The sequence below is a fragment of the Triplophysa rosa genome, linkage group LG7, assembly GCF_024868665.1.
Source record: "Triplophysa rosa linkage group LG7, Trosa_1v2, whole genome shotgun sequence".
In the NCBI taxonomy this organism is placed as follows: Eukaryota; Metazoa; Chordata; class Actinopteri; order Cypriniformes; family Nemacheilidae; genus Triplophysa; species Triplophysa rosa.
The window spans coordinates 7,254,098-7,281,180 of record NC_079896.1 but is presented as its reverse complement, the minus strand read 5'-3'; the positions used below and the strand labels follow the sequence as shown (position 1 = coordinate 7,281,180).

The window sequence follows — 27,083 nt, the reverse complement described above, 5'->3', positions numbered from 1 at the left end:
AACATAACTTTGTACTTTGTGGAGAAACCCTTGTTGGCAAGCACAGAGGTCAGACATTTCTGATAGTTGGTCACCAGGTTTGCACATGTGTCCGGATACATTTAGTCCACTCCTCTGTCAATCTTTAAGGTTTCTTGGCTGTCGCTCAGCAAATTGGAGTTTTAGCCTCCTTCACAGAGGTTCTATAGGACTAGGGTCTAGAGACTGGCTAGGACATTTAATGTGCTTCTCCTTAAGCCACTATTTGGTTGTCTTGGCAATATGTTTTGCGTCTTTGTCATGTTAAAGGCTCATCCATGACCCATCTTCAGTGACCTAGTTAAGGGGAGGAGGTTCTCGTCCAAGATTTTACGGTACATGGGCCCGTCCCTCAGCCCCTCAATGCGGTGAAGTCATCCTGTATACCTGTAGCAGAGAAAAAGCCCTAAAGCAGAATGTTTCCAACACTGTGCTTCTCTGTAGACATGATGTTCTTGGGCTCATAGTCAGCATTTCTCTCCCTCCAAACACAGGAGTCCATTTTGGTCTCACAGCAGTGCCAGCACTTTCGCCAAAGCCTTTTCTGAATCATTTTGATGTTCATTGTCAAACTTAAGACGAGCCAGGCGGGCCTTCTTGGGCAGGAGGACCTTGCGGGTGCTTCAGGATTTCAGTCTACTGTGGCATAGCGTGTTACCAATGTGTTACCAATGTTTTGCTTGCTAACTGTGTTCCCAACTGTCTTGAAATCATTAACAGGCTTCTTCCGTGTAGTTCTGGGCTGATCTTTAACATTTCTCATGATCATCTTTACCCCATTGGGGAAATATTGCAGGGAGCTCCAGAACAAGGGCATTTGATAGTTATTTTGTATATCTTCTATTTCCAAATAATCACACCAACAGTTGTCTCCTTCTCACCAAGCTTCTGTCTGTAGCCTATTCAAGGTTTGTGCAGGTCTCCAATCTTGTCGCTGACATCCTTTAAAACCTATTTGGTCTGGACCATGGTGGTGGAGAGGTTGAACTGGAAGATACAGATTCTGTTGGCAGGCATCTTTTATATACATAACAAGCTGATTTAGGAGTACTTTCTTAAAGTGACAGGACTAATCTGTGGTCCATATAGGCACATAACCAATCTGTGGAGCCAGAATTCTTGCTAGTTGGTAGGGGATCAAATACTTATTTCACTGACTGAAATGCAAATCAATTTATAACCTTTATATAACATTTTTTTCCCCTGATTTTTTTTAATATTCTGTGTCTATCAGTTAAAATAAACCCACCATAAAAATTATAGACCCTTCATTTGTTTGTAAGTAGGCAAACTTACAAAATCAGCAGGGGATCAAATACTTATTTCCCTCACTGTACATGATTTACAGAACATACCTTGAATTTTTTTTAAGCCACTCTGGTTTAAACATTAAAAGTCTTTCTAACTGAAAAAAGTAACATATTATCCAAAGTTTTGTATACCAACTGTAATGAACATTGGTCCTTTCAAAATGTCACTGGTCCACTCCCTCATTTTTGTGATGTTTTTCGTATCAGTTGTGTGTTGTCTCATATCTTGCAGCTGTTTATAATCGAGTAAGGTCATGAGATGCCTCATAACTGAGTAACTAAGACTGTAACATTCATGTATGAAAGCACAAAAACCTATCAATTCACCTACCAATTCTGCAGTATTTAAGGTCATTGTTAGTTGCATATTTTTATAAAAGTCATAAGTACTTTTCAGAGCAATTTTATTTTTTTCTATGTAAATTAGACTCTTTAGAGTTTGTGTGTCTTTCGCAAAACTTTGTGCTATTTGCTTTTACTCCCATGGCAGTGGTTAATGGATTTTTTTAGCAAGATGATCACCTGATCACAACAGATAATGAAGAACAAGGCATATTAAGATTTTCATTATTATGTGCTAAAGGGATGTCAGACAGTCCTAGTGACTAGACCATATTATGATCTACAGCTTTGTTTCTATACTATTTAAAATATATATATATTTTAAATTATTGGTCATACGGTATAGATAAGGTAAGATAAGGTTTTATAATCAGGCACTTGAATAGAGTACACAGCTCTATTAGCCAATCACTTTGGTGTCCCATGACAGATTCACTCATCTGGGGAGACCCACGTTTATGACACCAGCCTGCAAACTGGCAGTCTGTGCCATGCAAACACCATTCAGCACAGTTTTTTGGCCGTGTTTGTGCCATTACCTTCAGCATATCTGGTGTAAAAAAACATAACGTGTGCAAATAAACCAAACTATCAGTGGGCACAATCACAGTAACTCTTTGTAAAATACCCCTTCAGTAACCTTAAAATACTGTAGATTGTCATAGTCAGCTACAGTTGGAGTTATGCCTTCTTAGGAGCTCACGTGAACGTGTATCTTTAAAGGCATTAACGCTATCTACAGTTGTCCTTTTACAGCCCAAGGATATTTTTATACAGTTTCTCTATCAGGACATGATATACAGTACATGCTGTACTTCCAGTTTTGGGTCACAGCGTCTTTCGGTCTTGCTGATGGTCGCTGGATGGAGTGGTCGCTGGATGGAGTGCAGAGGGTATTCAATCTCTGAAAAAGTTGAAAGTAAAAAGCTTAAACCTAGCAAAAGATTAACCGGGTGCCAAGGCAAAATTCTTTAAATGTGGGTCAGAGTCTATCTACCAAGTCCCTTTTTTAACATACAGTATCTCACAGAAGTGAGTACACCCCTCACATTTTAGTAAATATTTTATTATATCTTTTCATGTGACAACACTGAAGAAATGACACTTTGCTACAGTGTAAAGTAGTGAGTGTACAGTTTGTATAACAGTGTAAATTTGCTGTCCCCTCAAAATAACTCAACACACAGCCATTAATGTCTAAACCGCTGGCAACAAAAGTGAGTACACCCCAAATTGGGCCCAAAGTATCAATATTTTGTGTGGCCACCATTATTTTCCAGCAATGCCTTAACCCTCTTGGGCATGGAGTTCACCAGAGCTTCACAGGTTGCCACTGGAGTCATCTTCCACTCCTCCATGACGACATCATGGAGCTGGTGGATGTTAGAGACCTTGCACTCCTCCACCTTCCGTTTGAGGATGCCCCACAGATGCTCAATAGGGTTTAGGTCTTCACCTTTACCCTCAGCTTCTTTAGCAAGGCAGTGGTCTTCTTGGAGGTGTGTTTGGGGTCGTTATCATGTTGGAATACTGCCCTGCGGCCAAGTCTCTGAAGGGAGGGGATCATGCTCTGCTTCAGTATGTCACAGTACATGTTGGCATTCATGGTTCCCTCAATGAACTGTAGCTCCCCAGTGCCGGCAGCACTCCTGCAGCCCCAGACCATGACACTCCCATCATCATGCTTGACTGTAGGCAAGACACACTTGTCTTTGTACTCCTCACCTGGTTGCCGCCACACACGCTTAACACCATCTGAACCAAATAAGTTTATCTTGGTCTCATCAGACCACAGGACATGGTTCCAGTAACCCATGTCCTTAGTCTGCTTGTCTTCAGCAAACTGTTTGCGGGCTTTCTTGTGCATCATCTTTAGAAGAAGCTTCCTTCTGGGACAACAGCCATGCAGACGAATTTGATGCAGTGTGCGGCGTATGGTCCGAGCACTGACAGGCTGATCCCCCACCCCTACAACCTCTGCAGCAATGCTGGCAGCACTCATACGTCTATTTCCCAAAGACAATCTCTGGATATGACGCTGGGCATGTGCACTCAACTTCTTTGGTCGACCATGGCGAGGCCTGTTCTGAGTGGAACCTGTCCTGTTAAACCGCTGTATGGTCTTGGCCACCGTGCTGCAGCTCAGTTTCAGGGTCGTGGCAATCTTCTTATAGCCTAGGCCATCTTTATGTAGAGAAACAATTCTTTTTTTCAGATCCTCAGATTTTGCCATGAGGTGCCATGTTGAACTTCCAGTGACCAGTATGAGAGAGTGAGAGCGATAATACCAAATTTAACACAACTGCTCCCCATTTACACCTGAGACCTTGTAACACTAACGAATCACATGACACCGGGGAGGGAAAATGGCTAATTGGGCCCAATTTGGACATTTTCACTTAGGGGTGTACTCACTTTTGTTGCCAGCGGTTTAGACATTAATGGCTTTGTGTTGAGCTATTTTGAGGGGACAGCAAATTTACACTGTTATACAAGCTGTACACTCACTACTTTATATTGTAGCAAAGTGTCATTTCTTCAGTGTTGTCACATGAAAAGATATAATAAAATATTTACAAAAATGTGAGGGGTGTACTCACTTCTGTGAGATACTGTATCTGTATAACTTGTTTCTCAATCATTTAAAGGTTCAGTGTGCTTTAGGTTACACTTTATTTTACAGTGCCCGTGTTACAGTGTAATTATACATTTAAGTACTGAGTAATAAAAAGCAACTACATGTACTTACTATAGGGTTAGGGTTAGGATTAGGGTTTGGGTCAGGGTTAGTTACATGTAATTATGCATAATTTATAGTAAATACTATAGTAAATAAATGTACCATGCGTAACAAGGGCACCGTAAAATAAAGTGTTACCGTGCTTTATCATGCTTGAAAACCCATAGAAAAATGTTATTGCTCAGATGTTGATCCTGAATATGTCAAAGGATATGAATCATGCTCTCGGATGCATTTCATTTAGTAATCAACTTTGTCTCAGATGTTCCTCCTAAATTTGTTGGAATGCAAAAAAGATAACAGGCCTTTACTTTCTCAGGGAGATCCAATGAGATACATAAGTCTTAAGCAAGTGTTTTCATTTGCTCTCTACTTAATTTCATTGCTGTCTAGAAGAAACAACTGAGACATCTAAGAGATCTCTCCTGTGATTTTTCTTTCTTATCTTACCTGTTTCAGTGTACCAGGTGTGATGAGGACAACATAGATCATCCATATGGGAACCAGTAATGTTGAAGAGAGGGTGAACCACCAGCCGACAGCGTAGCCCCACCATGGATATTCAAATGTGTTGTTAAACTTCAGAGGAGTGAATTTAACCAGAGAGAAAACAAATGTGCCCTTGAAAAGAAAAACAATCTTTGAACTCATAAGATAAATAACGAGCTTTGATGTTCTTCGACAAAAATTACTCTAAGAAAACGAATAACATTGTTATTTCAGACATTCTATTCAAAGCAACTGCAATTGATTTTTTACAGAATGGCATGCAGAAAATGTCTGTAATACCTTACAGATACCACAACTGTTTGTGTGCCAGACAAAAATGTGACTGTAGGCCAAAGGTCAAATTCTTTGTTTAGTCGATCAGAAGACTTTTAGACATGTTTACTTGCCGACCAATTTCTGCATTTACAGTGTAGACCGCATATGGGAAGTGGGGTGATGAGTGTGCATTTCATCAGTTTGTCATGTGAGAATACTGTTTTGCTGCTGTTAACTGTTAAACATAACACCAATGCAAAGCAATATTAGAAAAATGCAAGTTATGTTATTCACATTTCTTGACTTGTATGCATGTCTGTAGGACGGATCTTTAGAAAAAGGGGTGTTTCTAATTCAGTGGCTAAACCTTGTCGAAAAATACCAAAGTGTAACCACATTACAACATGACCTCCAAACATATACTGTACCACAACTTTACAGTGAGGGCAGTGGGTCTAAGAGTATAGCTTTACTTACTAGACACACAATAGGAGTGATGTACTTCCAACAGTATTTCATTAGCGTCAAAGGACGGTAACCGATCATGTCTACAATGTTTTCATAAAGACGATCAGCACCTGTAAACAAATAGGGAATAGTATTGGAATGTTTGAGCCCGACATGAAAATACACAAGATCTGATCAACTGATCATGTCATTTACATACACGCTCATTTTCGATTGGATTTGGCAGACACTGTTAACCACAAAAAAATTTGCGATATCCATTTTATCAGTCCATGAATTCAATGGGAATTAAGCCCATGACTATGGTGTTCATAGCATCATACTCACTGGTTTTGTCCTTAGTCCTTAGTATTCATGATTCATTACATGACTGAACTTTACTAAACATAGTCTCAGCCTCAGACGTCACGCCCATGGACCATTGGCTAAATGTCTGATGCATAAGGCACACTTTTCAGGAAACACTTCAGCACGTTCGAAGTCGTCATCTGATTGGTTGAATTTCACAGGATTTCCGGGAGACATGTGTGTCGCGTTCTTTAACGGTCCGCCTGGAAACAACACGAAGCCGTCTGATCTAAAATGTACGCTGTCGTGTTTACAACGGTTGCTATAAGAATTCATCACGATCGACTAAACGCTTAATTCTTAAAGGTATGCGAGGTTCACGGCATAAACCTATAATCATTTTGTTGCAGTTAACTTTTGACACGTGCGTGAATTTACACCGGTCTGTTACTGCGAGGAGATTTCCACGCCTCTAAACATGATGCGGCACAAAACGAAACATGATTGGTTGCTTTCCTGTCAGTCATATGGCCTCTTGGGCGGGCCTTGGCCAAAGAAAGCGGCGATAAGTTGGCTACGCGAGACTACTATAAACACAACATGGCAGTATGGTGATGGCAGAGAATCTGGGCTGTCAAAACAAAGATCACAGGTTCAAACCCAAGTAAGGGTGACCCTGAATGTGTCCTTGTGAACAAGACACTTAAAGAATGTGCTACTAATAGCAGGTCTAACTGTACGATTCTGTAGTAGTTTAAAATATCCTAACACAAAATAATTCACTACATACTTTAACCCTAATAGCTGGATGTGTGGAATATCCTGCCAACCTATAAACCAGCAATGGTGTTACATGTAATACTCACCATAAATCCAGCCAATACACAATGACTGTGCAAACGCAAACAGCAGGAGGGTCATTCCACTGCAGGAATAATAATCAAATAACTGGAAGATATACAGACCACCCTATGGAACAGATGTAAGAAAAAGATTACTACATTTACATACGAGTACTGGACATGTGGAAAGCATGTCATGTGGTTGTGAATCTAAATCTAAAATGATTTAAAAATCTTTTACAAATGAATTTGTCATACCACAGGACTATTTAAGTAAAATAGCAAAGGTCCAAAAATGTGACAAAACATTGTGACACATTTAAACATTTACCATAAGTTACAATGTCTAATACTGAATATACATTTTAATCTAAAATCTGAAAGATGTTAACTATCAATTACTCATATAGGTGTATATGTTATTTTTATCATTAAATTATTATTTTTATTATTAAAGGAGCCGTATGTAATATTGCAGTCCAAATTCAAAATATTGGCAAGGGTTTTTCCTCGCCCCTCCTCCTCGTCAGACTCTCACAGAAGTTGCCAGACACTTACAAGAGTGTAATGGACAGCATCAGCTCTTACACTGTAAGTTTATCTGATAATTTATACATTTGCAGGGGTTTTGTTGTTTGCAAATATAACTCAATCAGCAGCTCGTTTAAGAGATTTCGTCCTCCGGAGGTTGCATTTACGGGCCATATTGCTGTCTCGTTTACATAACCGTAAAAAAATTGTATATTACTCCTCGTAAGTTGTAAAATAATATAGTAATTCTTTCTAAGTTTGCAATGTAATAGTACTGGAAAGGGTGGAATCTGCTCTGACCCAGATCGTTTGTTTGCTGCAATATGCTGTGCTTGTCGCCAGCTGGCAACCAAGCTGTCGAAATACACTAGTGGGCTCCTTTAAACATAAAAATGTGCTGTGCAGTATTTAAATCATGTCATTGTTATCAGCACTATGTAAATTAGGCTCTTTGTATTATTATTACGGTATCCTAAAGGTATAGTCCACCTAAAAATAAAAACACTTTCATCATTTACTGATCCTAATGTCATTCCAAACCATTCCAAAATGACTTTCTTTTGCAGAACATGACTTTTGAAATAAAAGACAAGTAACCCAAAAAAAGAATCCAAAATCGAATTATTTTAACATGATAAAACAATACCTCTGTCACCATCAGAAGGCCAACGAGGAAGCTGGCCACACAGACGAGGAGGAGAAACAGTTTGCGACGTTGTCCTTGTAGGAAAAAGTTGGGATTTGTGTCCGTTATGGCTGTCATAAGAGCCTCCAGACATACAAACTAAAAAAGAGAAATGAATGTACTGACAGCAACAGTGACATAAATCCAAACATATCATCACACGTCTCAATCACTCACCTCACTGTCAAGCCCCAGCAGAATAATCATGATGAAGAAACATATGGACCACAGCTGAGGCATAGGCATCATTGCAATGGCTCTTGGGTATGCTATGAAGACCAAACCAGGACCTGGCAAAACCAGAGGAATTTGCTGAGGCTTAAAGTGTAGGTAAATCACAGACAAATTAAGAGCGTCCGTGCCATGCAGGAGCTGCTTTTAGCTTTGAGTTACCTGACTCTGCCACCAATGAAATATCTACTCCCTGCTCGTACGCCATGAAGCCCAAAACTGAAAATATGGCAAAGCCAGCAACAAAACTGGTTCCACTGTTCAACAGGCACAGATAAATACAATCTCTGCAAGAAAGGCGAAAAATATGAACAAAAATCATCACAAGTTTATTACTAAAATAACGCAAATACATTACATGTTTTAATTTAAAATGTATTCAAAAACATCCAAATTTAGAACAAGTTTTGAAAACCAACTATCCATTATTGCACATACACCACAATTTAATTCATTTGGATTTATATAGCGCTTTTCACAATGTGCATTGTTCCAAAGCAGCTTTACAGGAGAAAATAAAAAATATCTAATATCAGCAGTCTCCTGGTGAGCAAACCAACATGGTCCTTTGGCGAGGAACCCAAACTCCAATGCTAAATAAATGGAGAAAAAAACCTTGGGAGAAATCAATCTCAGTCGGGATGGCCAGGTCCCCTCTGACATGTCACAGCTGCACTCAGTGACTTCGATTAAAAGTTACGGAGTAGTAAATGTTTATGAATAACAGGGAGAGCTTATTAGTTTTGATTTAGGAAATTTCATTTGTTGAAACTGTTTAGGTCTAATTTTGTGACCGATAACAGACAACAGAGGAATGTTATGAGCAGGGGGGAAAAAAAGTGGCATATAGTGCAGCTATAACGTCTTGGTTACGGATGTAACCTCAGTTCCCTGATGGAGGGAACGAGACGTTGTGTCGAGCCAACAGATGGGGTTCGTCCTTGAGAACCAATCGCTTCCGACTTCTTAGAAAAGGCCAATGAAATTGGCGAATGAAATTTGCATGCCGGACTCCACACCCAGATATCCGGGTATAAAAGGGAGACGGTGTGCCTCATTCATTCACCTTTGTTCTGAGGAGCCTGAGATCTCTCACGACTGCTGCAGTGGGCAGCACGTGTTGTGGCAAGAAGGACACAACGTCTCGTTCCCTCCATCAGGGAACTGAGGTTACATCCGTAACCAAGACGTTCCCTTTCTGTCGGTCTCTCGACGTTGAGTGAGGGCGGCTTCCACGATCTTCGTGAAGACTCGTGGGGACAGGGACAGACCGAAAGGGAGGACTCTGTACTAATATGCCCGACCCTCGAAAGCGAACCGTAGGAACGGGCGATGACGAGGGAGAATCGAGACATGAAAGTAAGCGTCCTTCAGGTCGATTGCCATGAACCAATCTTGACATCTGATAGATGCCAGGATGCGGTTCTGCGTGAGCATCCTGAACGGCAGCTTGAGTAGGTGCCTGTTCAGGGTACGCAGATCTAGCAACCCCCTTTTTGGGGACTATGAAGTACGGGCTGTAAAACCCATTGAACATCTCGGCTAGAGGGACGAGCACGATCGCTTCCTCTCCAGAGGGGCGGCGACCTTGGCCCGAAGCACGGGAGCATCCTGGCTTTCGCTGCGGCTGCTGGGGGGCGCCGAAACCGGAAGGCGTCGAAGAGGACCAGGCTGCTGGGAAGCAGACTGTGCACGGGATCTCGACGGCCAGAGGGCGGCCGAATCGCGGAGGGGGAGGATATGCTTGATATCCTCGGTCTGCTTCTTTACTGTCGAGAACTGCGGCTCGACAGTATCACCAAATAGCCCCCCCTTGCGAGATGGGTGCGTCGAGAAAGCGGACTTTCTCGGCATTACTCATCTGTGCAAGGTTCAGCCAGAGGTGTCTCTCCTGGACCACAAGTGTGGACATCGCCCGACCCAGGGCCCGCGCGGTCACCTTGGTCGCCCGTAGAGCGAGGTTGGTGACGGCGCGGAGTTCCTGCATAAGCGCTGGGTCGGTCTTACCCTCATTGAGCTCTCTCAACACCTTGGCCTGATGGACCTGCAGGATGGCCATAGCGTGGAGAGAGGGGACAGCTTGGCCCGCAGCAGAGTAAGCTCTCGACACCTAAGATCAGTGGTGTAAAGTATTGGAGTAAATGTACTTAGTTACTTTACTTAAGTATCTTTTTGGCTACTTTGTAGTTGTACTGAGTATTAAAGATATTAGCAACTTTTACTCTCTACTTAACTACATTTTTGAACAAGTATATGTACTCTTTACTCCACTACATTTGTAATGACTAATGCAATTACACATTACATTTTGCATGACACCTATCTTATAATTAATATCGCCATTTACAGGGCAATGAAGGTACTACAATCTTGTGGATTTTGCCCTAACTTACAAAAACTTGTCAACATGGCTTCTTTATATGAATATGAGTGCAGTATCAGGTAGATGTCAATCGCTGGCGGTTTATACACGGTTAGCCCTTACCCGCTATTTCTACAGTAATATATTGGCAACACTGTTGCCAGCTAGTTACTGTAGGTCACACATCTACAAAAGCTCTTATTTTTAAAACTAACTCTTCCTAAATGTGCTCTAAACATGTTTGCTCAAAATTTGACCATATGGTGGGACTATTGCCATGAAGTGATGTAAACCAGTAAAAAGAATGTATAGTATTTCAATTTTCAAAAGTGCTCTCACACTATATAGACAAAATATTAACCTATAGAATGAGTCGGACACAGAGAAATGAACAATTCACATATGAATCTCAACAATGGTGACAATCAACTGAACAGCTTCATGCTGCAATGCATGCTGGGTACATAGTACAAAACTCATTCATGATTGTTTGTCACCATTGATGAGGTTTGTATGTCAAGTGTCTAACTGTGTCTCAATTGCAAAGAAAGATTTTCTGACAGAGATCTTTCCATTACAACATGTGATCACTTTACCAAACATATCTTAATAAATCTTAAATGCTATATTATTATTATTTAATGATTGAATTCTTTCAGATGTATCTTCAGTTACTAAGCAAACATAAAGTTGCGGTTCCTGTAAAGTCCCTTTCAGTGTTATTGTATAAGTGTACATTTTAAAGCTACAAGAAAGTCAAAGAGTCCAACCAAAGCAAACACTGATCGCCATAATGGTGACTTAAAACATAATTGAACCACTATGAACTAGAGTTAAATCTCAATAAGATCTTACACAGATGACAGATATAAAGTGAAAGTGGTGTCTGTAATATGTGAAGATGTTATTGATGTTTGTGTTTAATTCTCCTCTGGTGAAATCTTGACAGATTTATTGTGTTCATCTGTTATTTACACTTGTTCATCTAAGACTGTGTGACTTAAGTGCGTTAATAGATTCTTTAATAATGTATCTTCAAACAGCCATTGCAGTAGTTTACTGTAAAACACCTACAGTAACTAGCTGGCAACAGTGTTGCCAATGTATTACTGTAGAAATGGCAGGTAAGGGCTAACAGTGTATGTGAAATGAGGACATGACTGCAGCTGGCGATGAGGCCCAAACCAGCATGTCCAGTGCAAAAAGGCTTTGACTTTTTAATTCTACTTAACATTATTTTATTTATCTGTTATATTGAAGAGACCCTTTTGAAGGAGTTTGGTTTACTTATGAGCACTTGAGCTTAAATGAGACTTAGGGTGTTTGTAATGACGTAGGTTATGGTGTCGACCATGATTTGTTGCAATTTTGAGGTGTTCAGTCTTATTATGATTTAAGAAAATAAATGCGATTGCTCTCCTCACAAATCAACTGTTTTTCACTGACGTGTCTCTTAAGTGTTGAGGACTAGTGCTTCTTTGAGCCTACATTCAGTATGAGTAAAATACTCAAGTACTGTTAAAATCAGATACTCGGAGACTTTTACTGAAGTCGTTTTGGAATTGGTGACTTGTAACTTGTAATGGAGTAATTTTCACTGCAAGGTATCTGTACTTTTACTTAAGTATGGTTTTCAGGTACTCTTTACACCTCTGCCTAAGATGCCGAAAAACCTACATGCTTTGGACGGGAGTCTAGGTCGAGCCCCTGGGGGACATCGACGTATCCTCTTAGCTGCCCCACCATCGAGGGAAGGGCGATGGAACTAGTTGACGTGCACGCGCCGAAAGGGGGCATTCCAATCATACTAAGTTCCTCATGCACTTCCGGGAAAACATGGCACTGGGGGCGAGTGCGGCTTGGAGCCGCTTTCAAACCCGAGGTACCATGTATCCAGCCGCGAGCGTTGGGAGAGGCAGTGCGGTGCACTGCAACCCAATGCCGGCGGCCCGGGAAAGCATGGCTGACATTTCGACGTCCGCTTCTTCCTGGGCTTGACCCCCCGAGGGAGGGAGCTCCGAGGAATCGTCGGAGTCCAATGCCAGTAAGTCACCCTCCGATGCTGCAACGGACATGTCATCATCACGCACCGTTTCCGAATACGTGGTTGAGGAACAAGACGGTGGGACCGTCTCATGGGGAATGGTCAGACAAGCGAGACGAGGTGCGAACGGTCCGCGAGCCGGTGGCTGACGGATTAGCGCTCACAGTAATCGTCATATCACCCTCGCTGCTCGCCGTAGCGGATGGCAGGGCCGTAGCCACTGCTGTCACGGAACGGGAAGCAGACGAGGTGGTGGCTGAGTGACACACAGCCACCCGTGACGCAACGTCTGAATCATCAACCGCCCGCAGTGCGGGCAGGACATATCCACAAGGGCTGCCCCAGCGTACTGGAAGCAGACATCGTGTCCGTCCCACTCCTTGATGAGTGTGTTGCACCCATGAGAACAGCGGGACATGCCACGCTGGAGAAATTTGCTTTTTTAGAGAAAAAACTCGAACACTTCTGGAACCGCCGAGACGCCCAGGGGAAGTCGCCGCAGGAAGGGACAGTCTGCTGCACCACATTGTAGAACCGGCAGTCTTGTAGTTGCTATCTTGTAGCGAAGTCTGTTGATCATGAGCGAAGGCTCCGAAGAACAAAAGGTGAATGAATGAGGCACGCCGTCTCCCTTTTATACCCGGATATCCGGGGGCGAAGTCCGGCATGCAAATTTCATTCGCCAATTTCATTGGCCTTTTCTAAGAAGTCGGAAGCGATTGGTTCTCAAGGACGAACCCCATCTGTCGGCTCGACACAACGTCGAGAGACTGACAGAAAGGGAACTTCAAACTGCTGTCATGTGTAAGTGAAGTTTAAGGTCACTTTTTTTAAATACTTTTTTCTGCATTTTAGAATTGCTATGGAATAATGAATGTAAACATGGAAACTAAATAATCCTTAAAACATTTAAAATCGCAAGTAATTTCTCACGAGTTTTCTCACTTGTAGCAGTTGTTGTTGTACTTATTGTAGCTTCCTAAAGCTGTGAGGCACCCAATGCAAAGAGCATAAGAGTAGAAGATCTGTGTTCCAGCATCCATCCACACCTACAGGCCAAGAGAGAACAAGTTCACAGACAGTCCTTTGTCATTACCATTCAGCATGTCCCTAGATTTGTTTACCTGTGGGTCTGTGAGGCGTGTTGGATTAGGGTAGAGGTAGAAGATGATGCCATCTATGGCCCCGGGCAACGTAAGACCTCGAATCAGAAGCACTAGCAGCATGACATAAGGAAACGTAGCTGTAAAATACACAACCTGAAAGACAATAGACAAGCCCCCATTTTAAAATCTGTGTCAATATCCATCAAACAACACAAATGATATCATTAAAACAGCCCTTGTAAGAACATGTAATGTGTCAATCAATAGGCCTTTTTCACGCTTCCGGGTTTTTGACTTCCACATCGTTCAACGCAGAGTAAACAGTGTTTTGGTTACAGCAGTATCCAAGTCTAACAAGAGTGTCTGAATTAAATGTCTTTGTATAAATAATGTAAACGAGCTTAATACCTTATTACTGCCTGTTTAAAGTTAAGATCTTAATTTAAAAACACCTCGCAGCTAAGAGGGGGATCTGGTACTGCTATTTTGGTCTTAATCTAAGCTTTGTACTGTTTACGGAACAGCAACCTGAGGCAGGTACTTTTAACTACTGCACTGCATATAATAAATCCAGTGATGATGTTCTCCGACTCATTTTATTCTTTAGGTCTGTCTGGTTTGGTCCTGCATTAAATCGATAAAATTACTGACGCTGCCAGTAAAGGCAGCGCTTTGTGCTGGAAAGACATCACCCAATCCCTCCCGTCAGACTCGCATCACACTGACTGTTTAACGTCTCATTAAAAATCCCAGGATGTCCTTCGAAAAAGAGTAGGGGTGTAACCCAGGCATCCTGGCCAAATTCTCTCATTCATCATGGCCTCCTAATCATCCCCATATGTACTAATTGGCTTTGAGTACCCAGAAAAGCGCTATATAAATGAAACTAATTATTATTATTATTATTACTTGTGAAAAGTAACCATCCAACTTGTATTTCTTACTTATAGTGTTTTATGTTATCTCTTACAGTAACAGTTAATACAATTTTCCTGAGCGTTATTAATTTGACTTTTAATTTGAGCATACCTTGCCTGTGGACTTCACTCCTTTCCACACGCAGAAGTAACAGATGATCCAGGCCAACAGAAGACACAGAGCAAGTTCCCACCTCACACTGCCCAGCTCATTCACACTTCCTGTTATATTCAATACCCGCCTCCTACAAAACAATCTTTCTGTCATTGTAATTTCTAGAGATTTCTATTTGTATGTCAGGTACAAATCTTTATATTAATTAAATGATAATGTGGACGCAAGCGCTTTTGGGTTTGGCTAACACTCACTCCCAGAATTCTTTAACAGGTGATGTTGCATTCTCCGCAAAGCTCAAATTTCTTGTGCCTTCCGTCCGGTCGAACTCTACACAGGTGTCTGTAAGTGAGTAACAGATGTGAATGCAAAAATGAGAACCACTTTTTATGACAGAAACTAGTTTTGCAACATACCTGAATTCCACCAGTTCCTGCAGCTGGCCCACGGTAGTTGACCACTAAAAGAAGAGAAAAGATAGAAGAAAGCCCAGGCCAGAATGATGATGTAGTAGATACTGGAATATAAAACGACCACCTGATTTCCATAACCCAGACCTAAACAGAAGTAGGTCAAAACATTATCCTGTTTTCGTCCGCACATTTTGTTCGCTTACATTTACTGACAAGCCTTAAACTGAAAGGTAATGTTAAATGTAAATGTAACAAAAGAAGAAAAATGCATTTGATAGGGACCATCAATACCCTATTTTTGCTAACCCAACTTTACAAACATACAAAGTATTTTAAAACAGGGAAATGATGAACTACAAGTTGAAACAAATCACACGTGCAGTTTCTGTAAATATGGTTTTCATGAACCGAGTCACAAGATCATACCAAATGAAAGATCTACAAACAAATATGCAATTTTGAGAACTCAAGAACCCATAGCTGCCTCATTCATGTTTCATTTCTTCTCAATACACACACAGGAAACATCTTGCATTTCAAACCACTATTGTTTGTTGCTTCTTTGTACGGGCATTTACTGTTCGACTAAAGCTAATTTTAACAGTAAACATACATCACAATGACATACAACATGTTGTTTGCATTCTAATACAAACTTTTTTATATTTTCAACACTTAAGTGCTGCTCACCTTCAAATAGTGGGCAAATCTTCCTCCAACAGGTGATAGACCCTTGGCTGGTGTACTGACCCAAAGCAATCTCCAAGAGAAACAGAGGAATCCCACAGGCGAACAGAAATACCACATATGGAATGAAAAACACTCCTAGAAAGAGAACATTAGCTGTTATTTTTAAAAGACAGCAGTGACTTGGAATTATAGTACTGGATTGTTTCAAGAGCTCACAAACCTCCTCCATTCTTGTAACACAGATATGGAAACCTCCACACATTTCCCAAACCAATGATCTGTCCCGCAACAGCTAAGATAAACTCCACTTTACTGGACCACTGGCCCCTCACTCGGGTTTTGGGCCCCGGGTCGATTCTTTCTGAATCTGGGTGAGCCAGTTTAAACTGCACTTCTGGATCATGCTGCATCTCCATGTCACTGCAAAACAAGTACAGCATTGCAAACATCTGTCAAAACAGTGAAGCCATTGAAGCCCAACAACGTTTAGAACAGAAAGGTCAAAAACAGCAATGACTTTGTCTTTCCAGAACCATCTGGTTAATCCAACGCTTACCATTTGTAATGAAGCATTCAAATAACAAGGTTAGAAGTCAGAATACGTCTCCAGTTTTCCAATGCTGTAGTGTCTGTACTTATAGCTCTTCTTATTGCAAATGATATGTAATTATACAATTGTATTTGCATTCTGAGCAGTTTTGAAATAACATTTTTGCATTCCATTCGACTTTGTTGATTTGTGGCTTCTAAGAAGTCCCAAAATGTACAGACTGTAAAAAAACCATCACATAATGTAAATAATTGTCACAGAATAGGAATATGTGAATAACACAATTTTGACAAAAAATTTGCAGGCCCTATGAAACAATCAGATTTTATATGGACAAAGTCCATGGACAGGAATGTACCATAACTAAACGTGTTTGTCACTGTTAAAACTTTGAAGTCGACCCTGACTTCAATATGTCAACCTCACTATGTCATAATTACTCTGACAACCTGTGCATTTACATTTCATATTTAACAGTGCTTTAAAGTCAAATATTGGTCTACATGGCGCTTGTGCAGTTCTTCACAGCTGGAATAATCTTCTGTTTATTGACAAAATTGTTTAGCAAAAACGGAAAACTAAAGCATATCTGCCAATATGGGTTTTACACAAAAAATGCACAGAAAAAACAAAAATGTACAGACAATAAAGCACAGAATGACTACACGTTTAGCAGTTATTAATTTGGGGTTGATCCTCTCTAGTTTGTTATTAAAAAGTCATTATTTTCTGGGCCTTGACTTGTGTGTTTGTGTTGTATGTAATGTTTTGTCAAGTCTTCTTAAATCAAGTCTCCTTTTTAAATTCTTAAAGCTGAGCGTAGAACAACTATGCAACTATACACTATATATAAACTATACACTGTTCTAATACATCTTTAATAATATCGGCATAAATGTAAAGACATTAATTATCCAAACTTGGACATCACTTTTTACCACTAGTCTTTTACATTTTCATGTATGCGTTTGACAGACGTTCCCTTTCTGTCGGTCTGGCAGATGCGGTGCGTTGCGTCAGTGCAGCGATCGTTTACACATCGAGTCTATTTTTGCTGTACAGCACGAAGTGTTTTAAAGTGATAGCACACATATCATGCTCAAAATGAACAGGAATTGACACAGAAATGCAGTAATTTCACCATAAATACATATAAATTAAGTTAACTACCTTTTTTTATTTGTTATTTGTTTAATTAAGCAATAAAAGCAAAACAGTTACCAGGAGTTGTAAAAACAATTAATCCGATTAAAATGTTGTGTAGTACAAATATCCTACAGTGTTTATATTGCATGGGGAAGGTGCATGCAGATAGTGACAATCACGTGACAAGCATGGTGGTCCAGAAAGAACAAGACGAATCACAATGATGAAAATAGAAGGAAAAGAAGCACACTTAATAAAACGGCCTGCTTTACTATGGTTACACTACACTACACGTAACAACACGTGGGTAATAGCTCTGTTTACACATTTAGTATAAGGGGGTCCCTACTCCATGCATCTCTCATCTAAGGGGTCCTTGCCCCAAATAACGTTGAAGACCACTGCTCTAGTTGTTCCAAACCTGTGTAAATTTCTGCCATGCCATAGTAGGAAAAACCATACTACCATAGTAGGAAAAATTAAAATGGTATTCAAAGGTGCCCCAGAACTGTTTGCTTTCTTAAATTCCTCAGAATATCTTATTTTGTTTTCAACAGAATAAAACATTACACAAGAATTATTTCTACTATGGTAGTCAATGGTGCCTCAGAATTGTCGGTTGCTAACATTCTTCAAAATATCTTTCGTTGTTTTGACTCAAAACAACTAGAGGGTGAGTAATTAATGATAGAATTTTCATTTTGGGGTGAACTATCCCTTTAATGTTATGTTTAGTCAATGACAATAATTCATGTTAACTCTGTGTATATATTCTGCAATTCTGGTGGAGTCTGATTAGATCAAACCTGTTACTATTCACAATTACAAACATAAACTGCAGGCCTACTGTTGCAACCAACATTGTATATTTATAGAGATTACTGCTCTACTGCGCTTACAATTACGCCTATATGAACTGACACAAATGTCCTTTCTTGGACTTCCGTCTAATTATAATATTTACATTCTACTGTATCAAATGGAATATTTAAGAAACAGCAGAAATAATGAATTATCATTTATTATTATTTATAGGATTTGCGCACATAAAGGATCTTCGTGATATTCATCGCACATACAGTACCTAGTGATGTGAAAACAAAGAAGGAAACTCACTCTGTGACGGCGCTTTTGTTCATGACCTTTATCCTACATTCAGCAGCCGAACACTTGGACTGTTCAGTCTAAAAATGCGCTCGAACCCACGCCGATGAGACGCCGGGGCCAAACGAAACACTCCTGAAACAAACGCCGTTAATCAAACTAAAAGCTCCTCAGTAAATTAAAATGCGTTACAATGAAAGTAAACAGAAAACGAAGGTTGGCGCTGTAGCAACCGGTCAGGAAGTTGAGAAAGCCGCTTCTACCGCATTTAATCTGGCCATAAACTTTAAGGTTAATTCAGTCTCTTGCTTGCTGTAATGTAGTTGAGACCCACCCCTCTCCTTCTCACTAGTACGGTAAGGCAGTCCATACAACACTGAGAGTGTGTGATCGCATGCGTGTCTGTACTCTGTATGTGTGCGTGAGAGAGAGTGTAAAATTAGGGCGGGGCTAAACTCAACAGATTGTAAAGCACTACACTACACGTAACAACACGTGGGTAAACACAACCATCTTGTCATTTTGAGGTATATGTTTATGTAATACACCTAAAACACTTTACTTTACTTCAGAATTCTGAAAAGCATGCGTGTGCGTTTGGGATTTTCTGCTGTTTTGAATCTACTTTTGTTATTATTTATAGGCCTATGTTTATGTCTATTCGAATTTTTATTGTATTCTTCATTTCTACAGTTCTAGTCAAAATCTTGAGGACTTGTCGTATAAGATACTATTTTGTTTTTTTACTCTACTCATGCTTAAGTCATGAGGATTCTTTTTGAAGGTTTCTATACATTTTCTGTTGAATAAATCAGATGATAGCATCAGTTTATTTTATTTTATGCAATGAAGAAAAGTTAATATTAACTGGGAATTCTTTTTGATGAATGGATAATATTATTATGTATATATTTTTGTTGCATATTTTGTTCTCAATAAGTTTAGGTATTGTAGGCCTATATTTTAGTTGCACATTGTTTACATTATGATGTTTTAATAATAAAGATTGTTTCATACTGATACCAATATTGATCTTCCCATAATATTTGGTGGGGAGGAGTCCAACCATGCAATTCTGCTTAAATTCTGCATTAAGCACAGATTTGTCCAACAGTGGCCTTGGCACAAAAGCTTTTAAAAAAGTTATTGTATCTTTTAAATTAATAGGTACTACTATTCCCACCTTAACAGCATCCAAGTTAAAATACTTTGAATGCAGCTTCCCTAAATGAATATCCCTCTGGAATCCGGCACTTTCCACACACACAATCACAAGGGTGGAGTTTGCAACAACATTTTAAAGAATCTCTTTTTTATTAGAGGTTTAAATGTGATTTAAATAAACCTTTGTCCTGCACATTTATGATGATGCTGATACTAAATTGTATTATGTTTAATGATTTATTTTATTTTATATTATGGCTCTGAACAACACGAAGAAACGTCACTTTAAAAGGTGGAGTCTCTGTAGTATAATAAATGAATATATTGTCTGTTGTTAGATTATATCGATTTTATATGCAGTATATGAATGCACGTACTCCAAAAAATTTACTCCATTTTAAATATAATTTAAATGGAATTATATTACTGTAATTGAGGATAGACTCAGCCTTCACATGGTAGGCTATGCTATTTCAATATATAACCAGTCTAAAAGTAGTCTGAAACCAGCCTTGTGATTTGCCAGGATGAACATGGTAATGTGCTCAGAGACTTGTAAGGCATCCAATCCACCGACATTTGGGAGTTGTATAATTTAATAGTCACATATTCCACTGTCCTACAGGTGTTGCTGGATTTATTTGTTTCTATTAACCTTACTTAGCTAATTGTGCATCTAAATTCTTTAATTCTTCTTTAACATAAAATAAATATGTACATAAAATCTAATAAATATAATACAAAATATAAATATATTTCAAGAACACAACACTTATTTTCACACAGAATTTTAATGTTATTTTACAAAAACAAAACATTTACATTTATAATATTTACAACATCCCACAATATTCACAAGTCAGGGTTAAAGAAACAAGAAACACGGATATTTCTTTTGTCTCATATTTCCTACAAATTCCATGTCCTCTAATCTCTGAAAAGTGAATAAGAAAGGAGCCTGGATTTCTTCTTCGTCCATGTCACCTTCATATAATGTGTTTATAAATAAGTCACACATTGTGATAGCCAACAAGGCATCATTCTCCTTCATTCTTAAAATCTTTGGCAGTTCAATCTTCCCAGCAAAGTGGCGTTGGTTCTCCTCCACCCACTCACAGGCCAGATGAACATTTCTCATGACCGCTGAGTCCTTTGTGCAATATAAGAAATTCCAATAATAATGTAATAAGTCAAGTGCTGCTCATAAACACTTAAACAAAAAAGGTAAATATAAACAACCAATATTCAAGTAATAAATAAAGATGTCTTCTACATACAGAGATTCTTGGTGTTTGGGTAATCTCAATGACATCTGACTCAGGTGGAATGACTTCTGTTTCATCTGGTTTTGCTAGTTTTCTTTCTTGGGCAACTGGCTGTGGGATTTGACTGTGGAAAGTGACAGACATTACATTGTTTTTAGGCGTGCATTATTTTAATTTTATATACTGCATGCATACTGGAAATGCACATTATGGAGGTTTTAACCAAAAATATAGTTATCAATATCATGTCAGAGGAAATGCCTGAATTACATTTTTTTCCAACCGCTTACACACAAAATCTTTTCATGTCACACGATTTTTGAAACGTCTCACTCAAAGTGCAAAACTACACACCAAATCTCCAAAACCATAAGCTATTTCTCAGACTTTGACTCAGTTTTCAATTGCATAAAACACTTTTTTCAAAACACTACACACAATTCTCTACCTAAAACACAAAAATCTAACAGGAAGTGACTTGCTTTCCTTTTCCAAACACAACCAATCAAAATGCTACACGTATTCACCAGGTCACACACACACACTCCTCGCATGTGCAAACACTAATTGCTTAACTGATCACTAACCAATCACTGCTTTATGGTAGTATAGGCTTATAAATAGATCAAAGGTCAGATTAACTGTTTTGAACAATGGGTGCCAATGGACAGAGAGCAAGAGGAGTAGGAGGAAAAGGAAGAAGAGGACGAGGGCAAAAAAGAGAAGGAAGGAGAGCCATCTCTGATGAGATTAGGGCAACACTTGTTGATCATTTGATCAACCACGGTTTGACCATCAGCCAATTTGAGTCGATTAACAGTGGCATCCATAATTCGAACCTTCAGAAATGAGAACAGGTATGCAACTATCTAATGACTATTTTAGCATTACAGTAGTGTACAGTAAAATACGTATGACTGCATAGTATAGCATAAACATTTGTAACTCTAAGGCATCCATTTACTGCACTGCATTGAATGAATGAGGTTGGTTATCATGCTGTACTAAATTTTTTTGTAAATTGTTTACAGTTCCTATGCTGAACACATACTGCGTTTCAATTCTGTACAGAGTGGAAAGGCAAACACATCATGGAGGACGAGGACGCTTGTTCACAGATGTACAAGAGACTGCAATTATAAATATGGTTTTGGCCAACAATGCAATTAGGATTCGAGAGATAAGAGAGCATATCTTGAATAATGACACAATATTTAACAACATCAATGCTGTAAGCCTGTCGACCATACAACGCACCCTCCAATGGCACCAAGTGACGATGAAACAACTTTACAAGGTGCTATTTGAGAGAAACTCTGACAGAGTCAAGAATCTGCGACATGACTTTGTAGAGATATGTATGCAACACTACTTCCAGTACTTCAGACATACCATATTTACTCAACTGTATATCCTTTTGTCTGTTACAGAGAGTATTGGAGATGGATGCCAATGTAAATCGCCATGAATTTATTTATGTGGATGAGGTTGGCTTCAACACAAGTATTGTTCCATCACTCTTCACACCTGTAAAAAAAATAAATGTTGTAGCTAGTTCATTTAAAAATAAATACAGGATAAAACAAGGTGGTTTTCATAAGAACACTGACATTCATGTGTTAGTATAAACTCCAAACATACAGTGAGGGAAATAAGTATTTGATCCCCTGCTGATTTTGTAAGTTTGCCTACTTACAAACAAATGAAGGGTCTATAATTTTTATGGTGGGTTTATTTTAACTGATAGACACAGAATATAAAAAAAAATCAGGGGAAAAAAATGTTACATAAAGGTTATAAATTGATTTGCATTTCAGTCAGTGAAATAAGTATTTGATCCCCTACCAACTAGCAAGAATTCTGGCTCCACAGATTGGTTATGTGCCTATATGGACCACAGATTAGTCCTGTCACTTTAAGAAAGTACTCCTAAATCAGCTTGTTATGTATATAAAAGATGCCTGCCAACAGAATCTGTATCTTCCAGTTCAACCTCTCCAACACCATGGTCCAGACCAAATAGGTTTTAAAGGATGTCAGCGACAAGATTGGAGACCTGCACAAACCTTGAATAGGCTACAGACAGAAGCTTGGTGAGAAGGAGACAACTGTTGGTGTGATTATTTGGAAATAGAAGATATACAAAATAACTATCAAATGCCCTTGTTCTGGAGCTCCCTGCAATATTTCCCCAATGGGGTAAAGATGATCATGAGAAATGTTAAAGATCAGCCCAGAACTACACGGAAGAAGCCTGTTAATGATTTCAAGACAGTTGGGAACACAGTTAGCAAGCAAAACATTGGTAACACATTGGTAACACGCTATGCCACAGTAGACTGAAATCCTGAAGCACCCGCAAGGTCCTCCTGCCCAAGAAGGCCCGCCTGGCTCGTCTTAAGTTTGACAATGAACATAAAAATGATTCAGAAAAGGCTTTGGCGAAAGTGCTGGCACTGCTGTGAGACCAAAATGGACTCCTGTGTTTGGAGGGAGAGAAATGCTGACTATGAGCCCAAGAACATCATGTCTACAGAGAAGCACAGTGTTGGAAACATTCTGCTTTAGGGCTTTTTCTCTGCTACAGGTATACAGGATGACTTCACCGCATTGAGGGGCTGAGGGACGGGCCCATGTACCGTAAAATCTTGGACGAGAACCTCCTCCCCTTAACTAGGTCACTGAAGATGGGTCATGGATGAGCCTTTAACATGACAAAGACGCAAAACATATTGCCAAGACAACCAAATAGTGGCTTAAGGAGAAGCACATTAAATGTCCTAGCCAGTCTCTAGACCCTAGTCCTATAGAACCTCTGTGAAGGAGGCTAAAACTCCAATTTGCTGAGCGACAGCCAAGAAACCTTAAAGATTGACAGAGGAGTGGACTAAATGTATCCGGACACATGTGCAAACCTGGTGACCAACTATCAGAAATGTCTGACCTCTGTGCTTGCCAACAAGGGTTTCTCCACAAAGTACAAAGTTATGTTTTGCTTGGGGATCAAATACTTATTTCACTGACTGAAATGCAAATCAATTTATAACCTTTATATAACATTTTTTTCCCCTGATTTTTTTTAATATTCTGTGTCTATCAGTTAAAATAAACCCACCATAAAAATTATAGACCCTTCATTTGTTTGTAAGTAGGCAAACTTACAAAATCAGCAGGGGATCAAATACTTATTTCCCTCACTGTATGCATGTTATTAGAGTGAATGCAGATGCCATTTTTGGCTTTAATGCATTTACATTACAGGTGTTGTTTTGCTGAAATTGCAGTTACCTTTTGCCAATGTCTTCTGTTAATATGAACCAGCAAGTTCCTTTGATATATCTGAATTCGAAAGTGTGTGCAAGTCACCCTGATTTGTTGCCGGACACGTAATCTTTTTGGAGGTGGTGCTGCAGATGCTATAGGGATGGTGGTGGTGCTACTGGCAATGGAGGCTGTCTTCATGTTTTTACAGGTTTTTAAATGTTTAATAATACCATCCCGTCTGATTACTGTTGAAATGCAATAGCAGCAGTGAATATGTGGTGATGGTCTGCAGTTTAGACCAGACTTCATGATGGTCAAATCTAAAACGTAAAAAGAATAAATTAGCACAATTGTCTTGTTTACAACAGCAATGTTTATAGTGCATTGCCTAGGAAGAGGTTTTGTGGAGAAATGCCGTGCTATAAAGCACAACATAAGCTCAAAGAGTCTAGGGTATTTATATAATTATTCATGACTTTTACAATGATTTAAACTAAATGTAATGTAATGTACTGCAATGCATAGTCTATAACAACAACAACCAGTATGAACCCCTGAGATTCCGACTTCTCAAAGGTTTCACAACACAAGAAAATGTTAAATGATCGATATGTTTTTATTAAGTATTATAAGAAAGTAGTATAATTAAATCATTCACACACATACCTTCTTGTTGAACTGCATTTTGCATGTGATTAGCTATTACGTGAGTTTGGAGCTCGCACCAATTTACAGTATGCACAGTGGTATTTTATGCAGCACACTGTGCATCTCTCAATAGACAGCAGGGGATCCTGTCTGATGCGTCTGTGAAGGTTAAACAAACATTTAAATAAATAAATAAAAACTATGATTCAAAATACACACACTAACGTTACACATGCTAAATGTAGCATTGGGGATGGGATGACGCTTTAACGCTAAAGTTAACCTACTCCCGATTAATATTTCAGGAAGTGAAAAAAAAATTGATCCATGTCTCAATGTTAAGTTTATCTTTAATGAACGCTTTTCTTACCGTGCGATGCAAATTGTGTAAGTTCCGATGGCCTGTAAACAGAGTAGAGTAGCTCAAGCTCCGCCCACTAGGTCCCGCGAGGGGGAGCTGGAGCTTTGCTTCACCCCTTTGGCTCTGCGGGCGAGGGCTCTCACTAAATCCTTGGTGTTTCGAGTCTGACGTCATCACGCAACAGTGCGCAACAGTGTTTTTTAGGCGATTTTAACAATCAAAGGTAGTTTAGATGGTTAGAGTAAGGTTAGGGTTAGGGTAAAGGTTTCGTAAGACTTGAAACACCAAGGATTTAGTTAAAACCTACAAGCCACGCCCACGGATCTGACTCGAAACACCAAGGATTTAGTGAGAGCCCTGCAAAGCGAGCACCCTCTCAAATTTCATGGCAGCTGCCCCGGCGAACCGGTTTCTATGTTTGGGGTTGTGGTAGTTTTATATAGACCCCTTTTATTAGACCCTTTTTAGAAGTAATCTTTTTGCACTTGTGACTGCATTATTATTTAGGATCAAATATGTCTACAGCGACGTTTTGAACTAAACAATACCATATGAAATTAATTATTATAAATAGCGTGAATTTACACGTTCATTTTGTTACACCATGTAAAGAAATGAAGACACAAAATGACGGGGCACGTGTTGTTGCTTTTTTCTTTGCCAAGTTAAATGGGACCACGCTGATTAAAAGAGGTTAATTAAGAATTCATTTTGTATAAAGCGTAGGCCTGTCATCGCAATTTCTTTAAATGCAGATACTAGTGGCCACCAGTAGAGGCCACTGTTGATTGTATAAACCAAGCCCCTCTGTCGTTAATGTATGTTGTGTGTTCTGCGTTGATACGAAATAAAGCAATTATTCTCCAATAATATCGCTCCTAACATGGTAGATAGTAGCACAGGCAAAAAATTGATTTTATATTCTTACCTTTAATATTTCCTTAATCTCAGAGTGAGTAAAAGAACTCGCAAAATCACTCGACCCCTCACACACTTTCTCGCACACTCGCACACTTTCTCTTTGAACTGCTGCCGTCTGGTCGGCGCTACAGAGCACCAAAACAGGCAGACATAGGAAAAGTTTCTTCCCATAGGGTAGGCCATAATGAAAACAGTTAAATGTTCTACTGTACAATAAAAACATGTGCAATACACATCTATATTCATATTTATTATACATATGTTATTGATATAATATTCAGCTCTCCACATTCCCCTGCATAACTTATATACAACAGTATAATTTGTATATTGCACATCGGTACATACAATATACTGCCTATTGTCCTTTTGTCTTATATTGTCCTTTTTGTCCAATGTGTATTGTCTCTCACATATTTATTTTTACATTTTGTTACCTGTCACTTTTTTAACGTGTATGTGCACTGGCAGCTTCTGTCACTAAGACGAATTCCTTATGTGTCCAAGCACACTTGGCAATAAAGCTCTTTCTGATTCTGATCTTATGTAGACGTTTTTTCTTCAGTTTGTTTGGTGTTGGCAGTCACAACATATAAGCTGAGGTTCCAGTATCCTGAATTCTAAAAGACAAGTGCTATGATCTGTACATTGTGCACACACTGTGTCTGGTTCCTAATAACCTTTCATTACATTCTAAAATTTCAACCAACAAAGCACATTTTATTCTGGTAATTCAGCATTCTTTCTTTCCTGAAGGCTTTGATAATGCAGATCACAGGTGTCCAGTTACTTC

General features: G+C 39.4%; 1 protein-coding gene and 1 long non-coding RNA gene across 2 annotated transcripts; both read right to left on the bottom strand.

Annotated features, from left to right (window-relative positions):
• Window positions 1-1,295: 1,295 nt before the first annotated feature.
• On the bottom strand, window positions 1,296-19,081 carry slc6a22.1 (solute carrier family 6 member 22, tandem duplicate 1). Its single transcript, XM_057338180.1, has 15 exons — window positions 18,680-19,081; window positions 16,088-16,287; window positions 15,868-16,002; window positions 15,181-15,321; window positions 15,019-15,106; window positions 14,762-14,894; window positions 13,751-13,885; window positions 13,572-13,675; window positions 8,383-8,507; window positions 8,167-8,279; window positions 7,951-8,088; window positions 6,798-6,900; window positions 5,653-5,753; window positions 4,861-5,031; window positions 1,296-2,574 (listed from the first exon to the last, which is right to left on the bottom strand). The coding sequence occupies exons 1-15, from the start codon at window positions 18,700-18,702 to the stop codon at window positions 2,440-2,442; spliced, it is 1,845 nt and encodes a 614-aa protein (XP_057194163.1). The 5' UTR covers window positions 18,703-19,081; the 3' UTR covers window positions 1,296-2,439.
• Window positions 19,082-20,585: 1,504 nt separating this feature from the next.
• LOC130556931 (uncharacterized) lies at window positions 20,586-25,550 on the bottom strand. The gene is made up of 6 exons (XR_008963255.1): window positions 25,379-25,550; window positions 25,027-25,167; window positions 24,385-24,680; window positions 22,489-22,623; window positions 21,109-21,220; window positions 20,586-20,981 (listed from the first exon to the last, which is right to left on the bottom strand). It is a non-coding gene; the product is annotated as an uncharacterized LOC130556931 (long non-coding RNA).
• Between the last annotated feature and the right edge of the window lie 1,533 nt (window positions 25,551-27,083).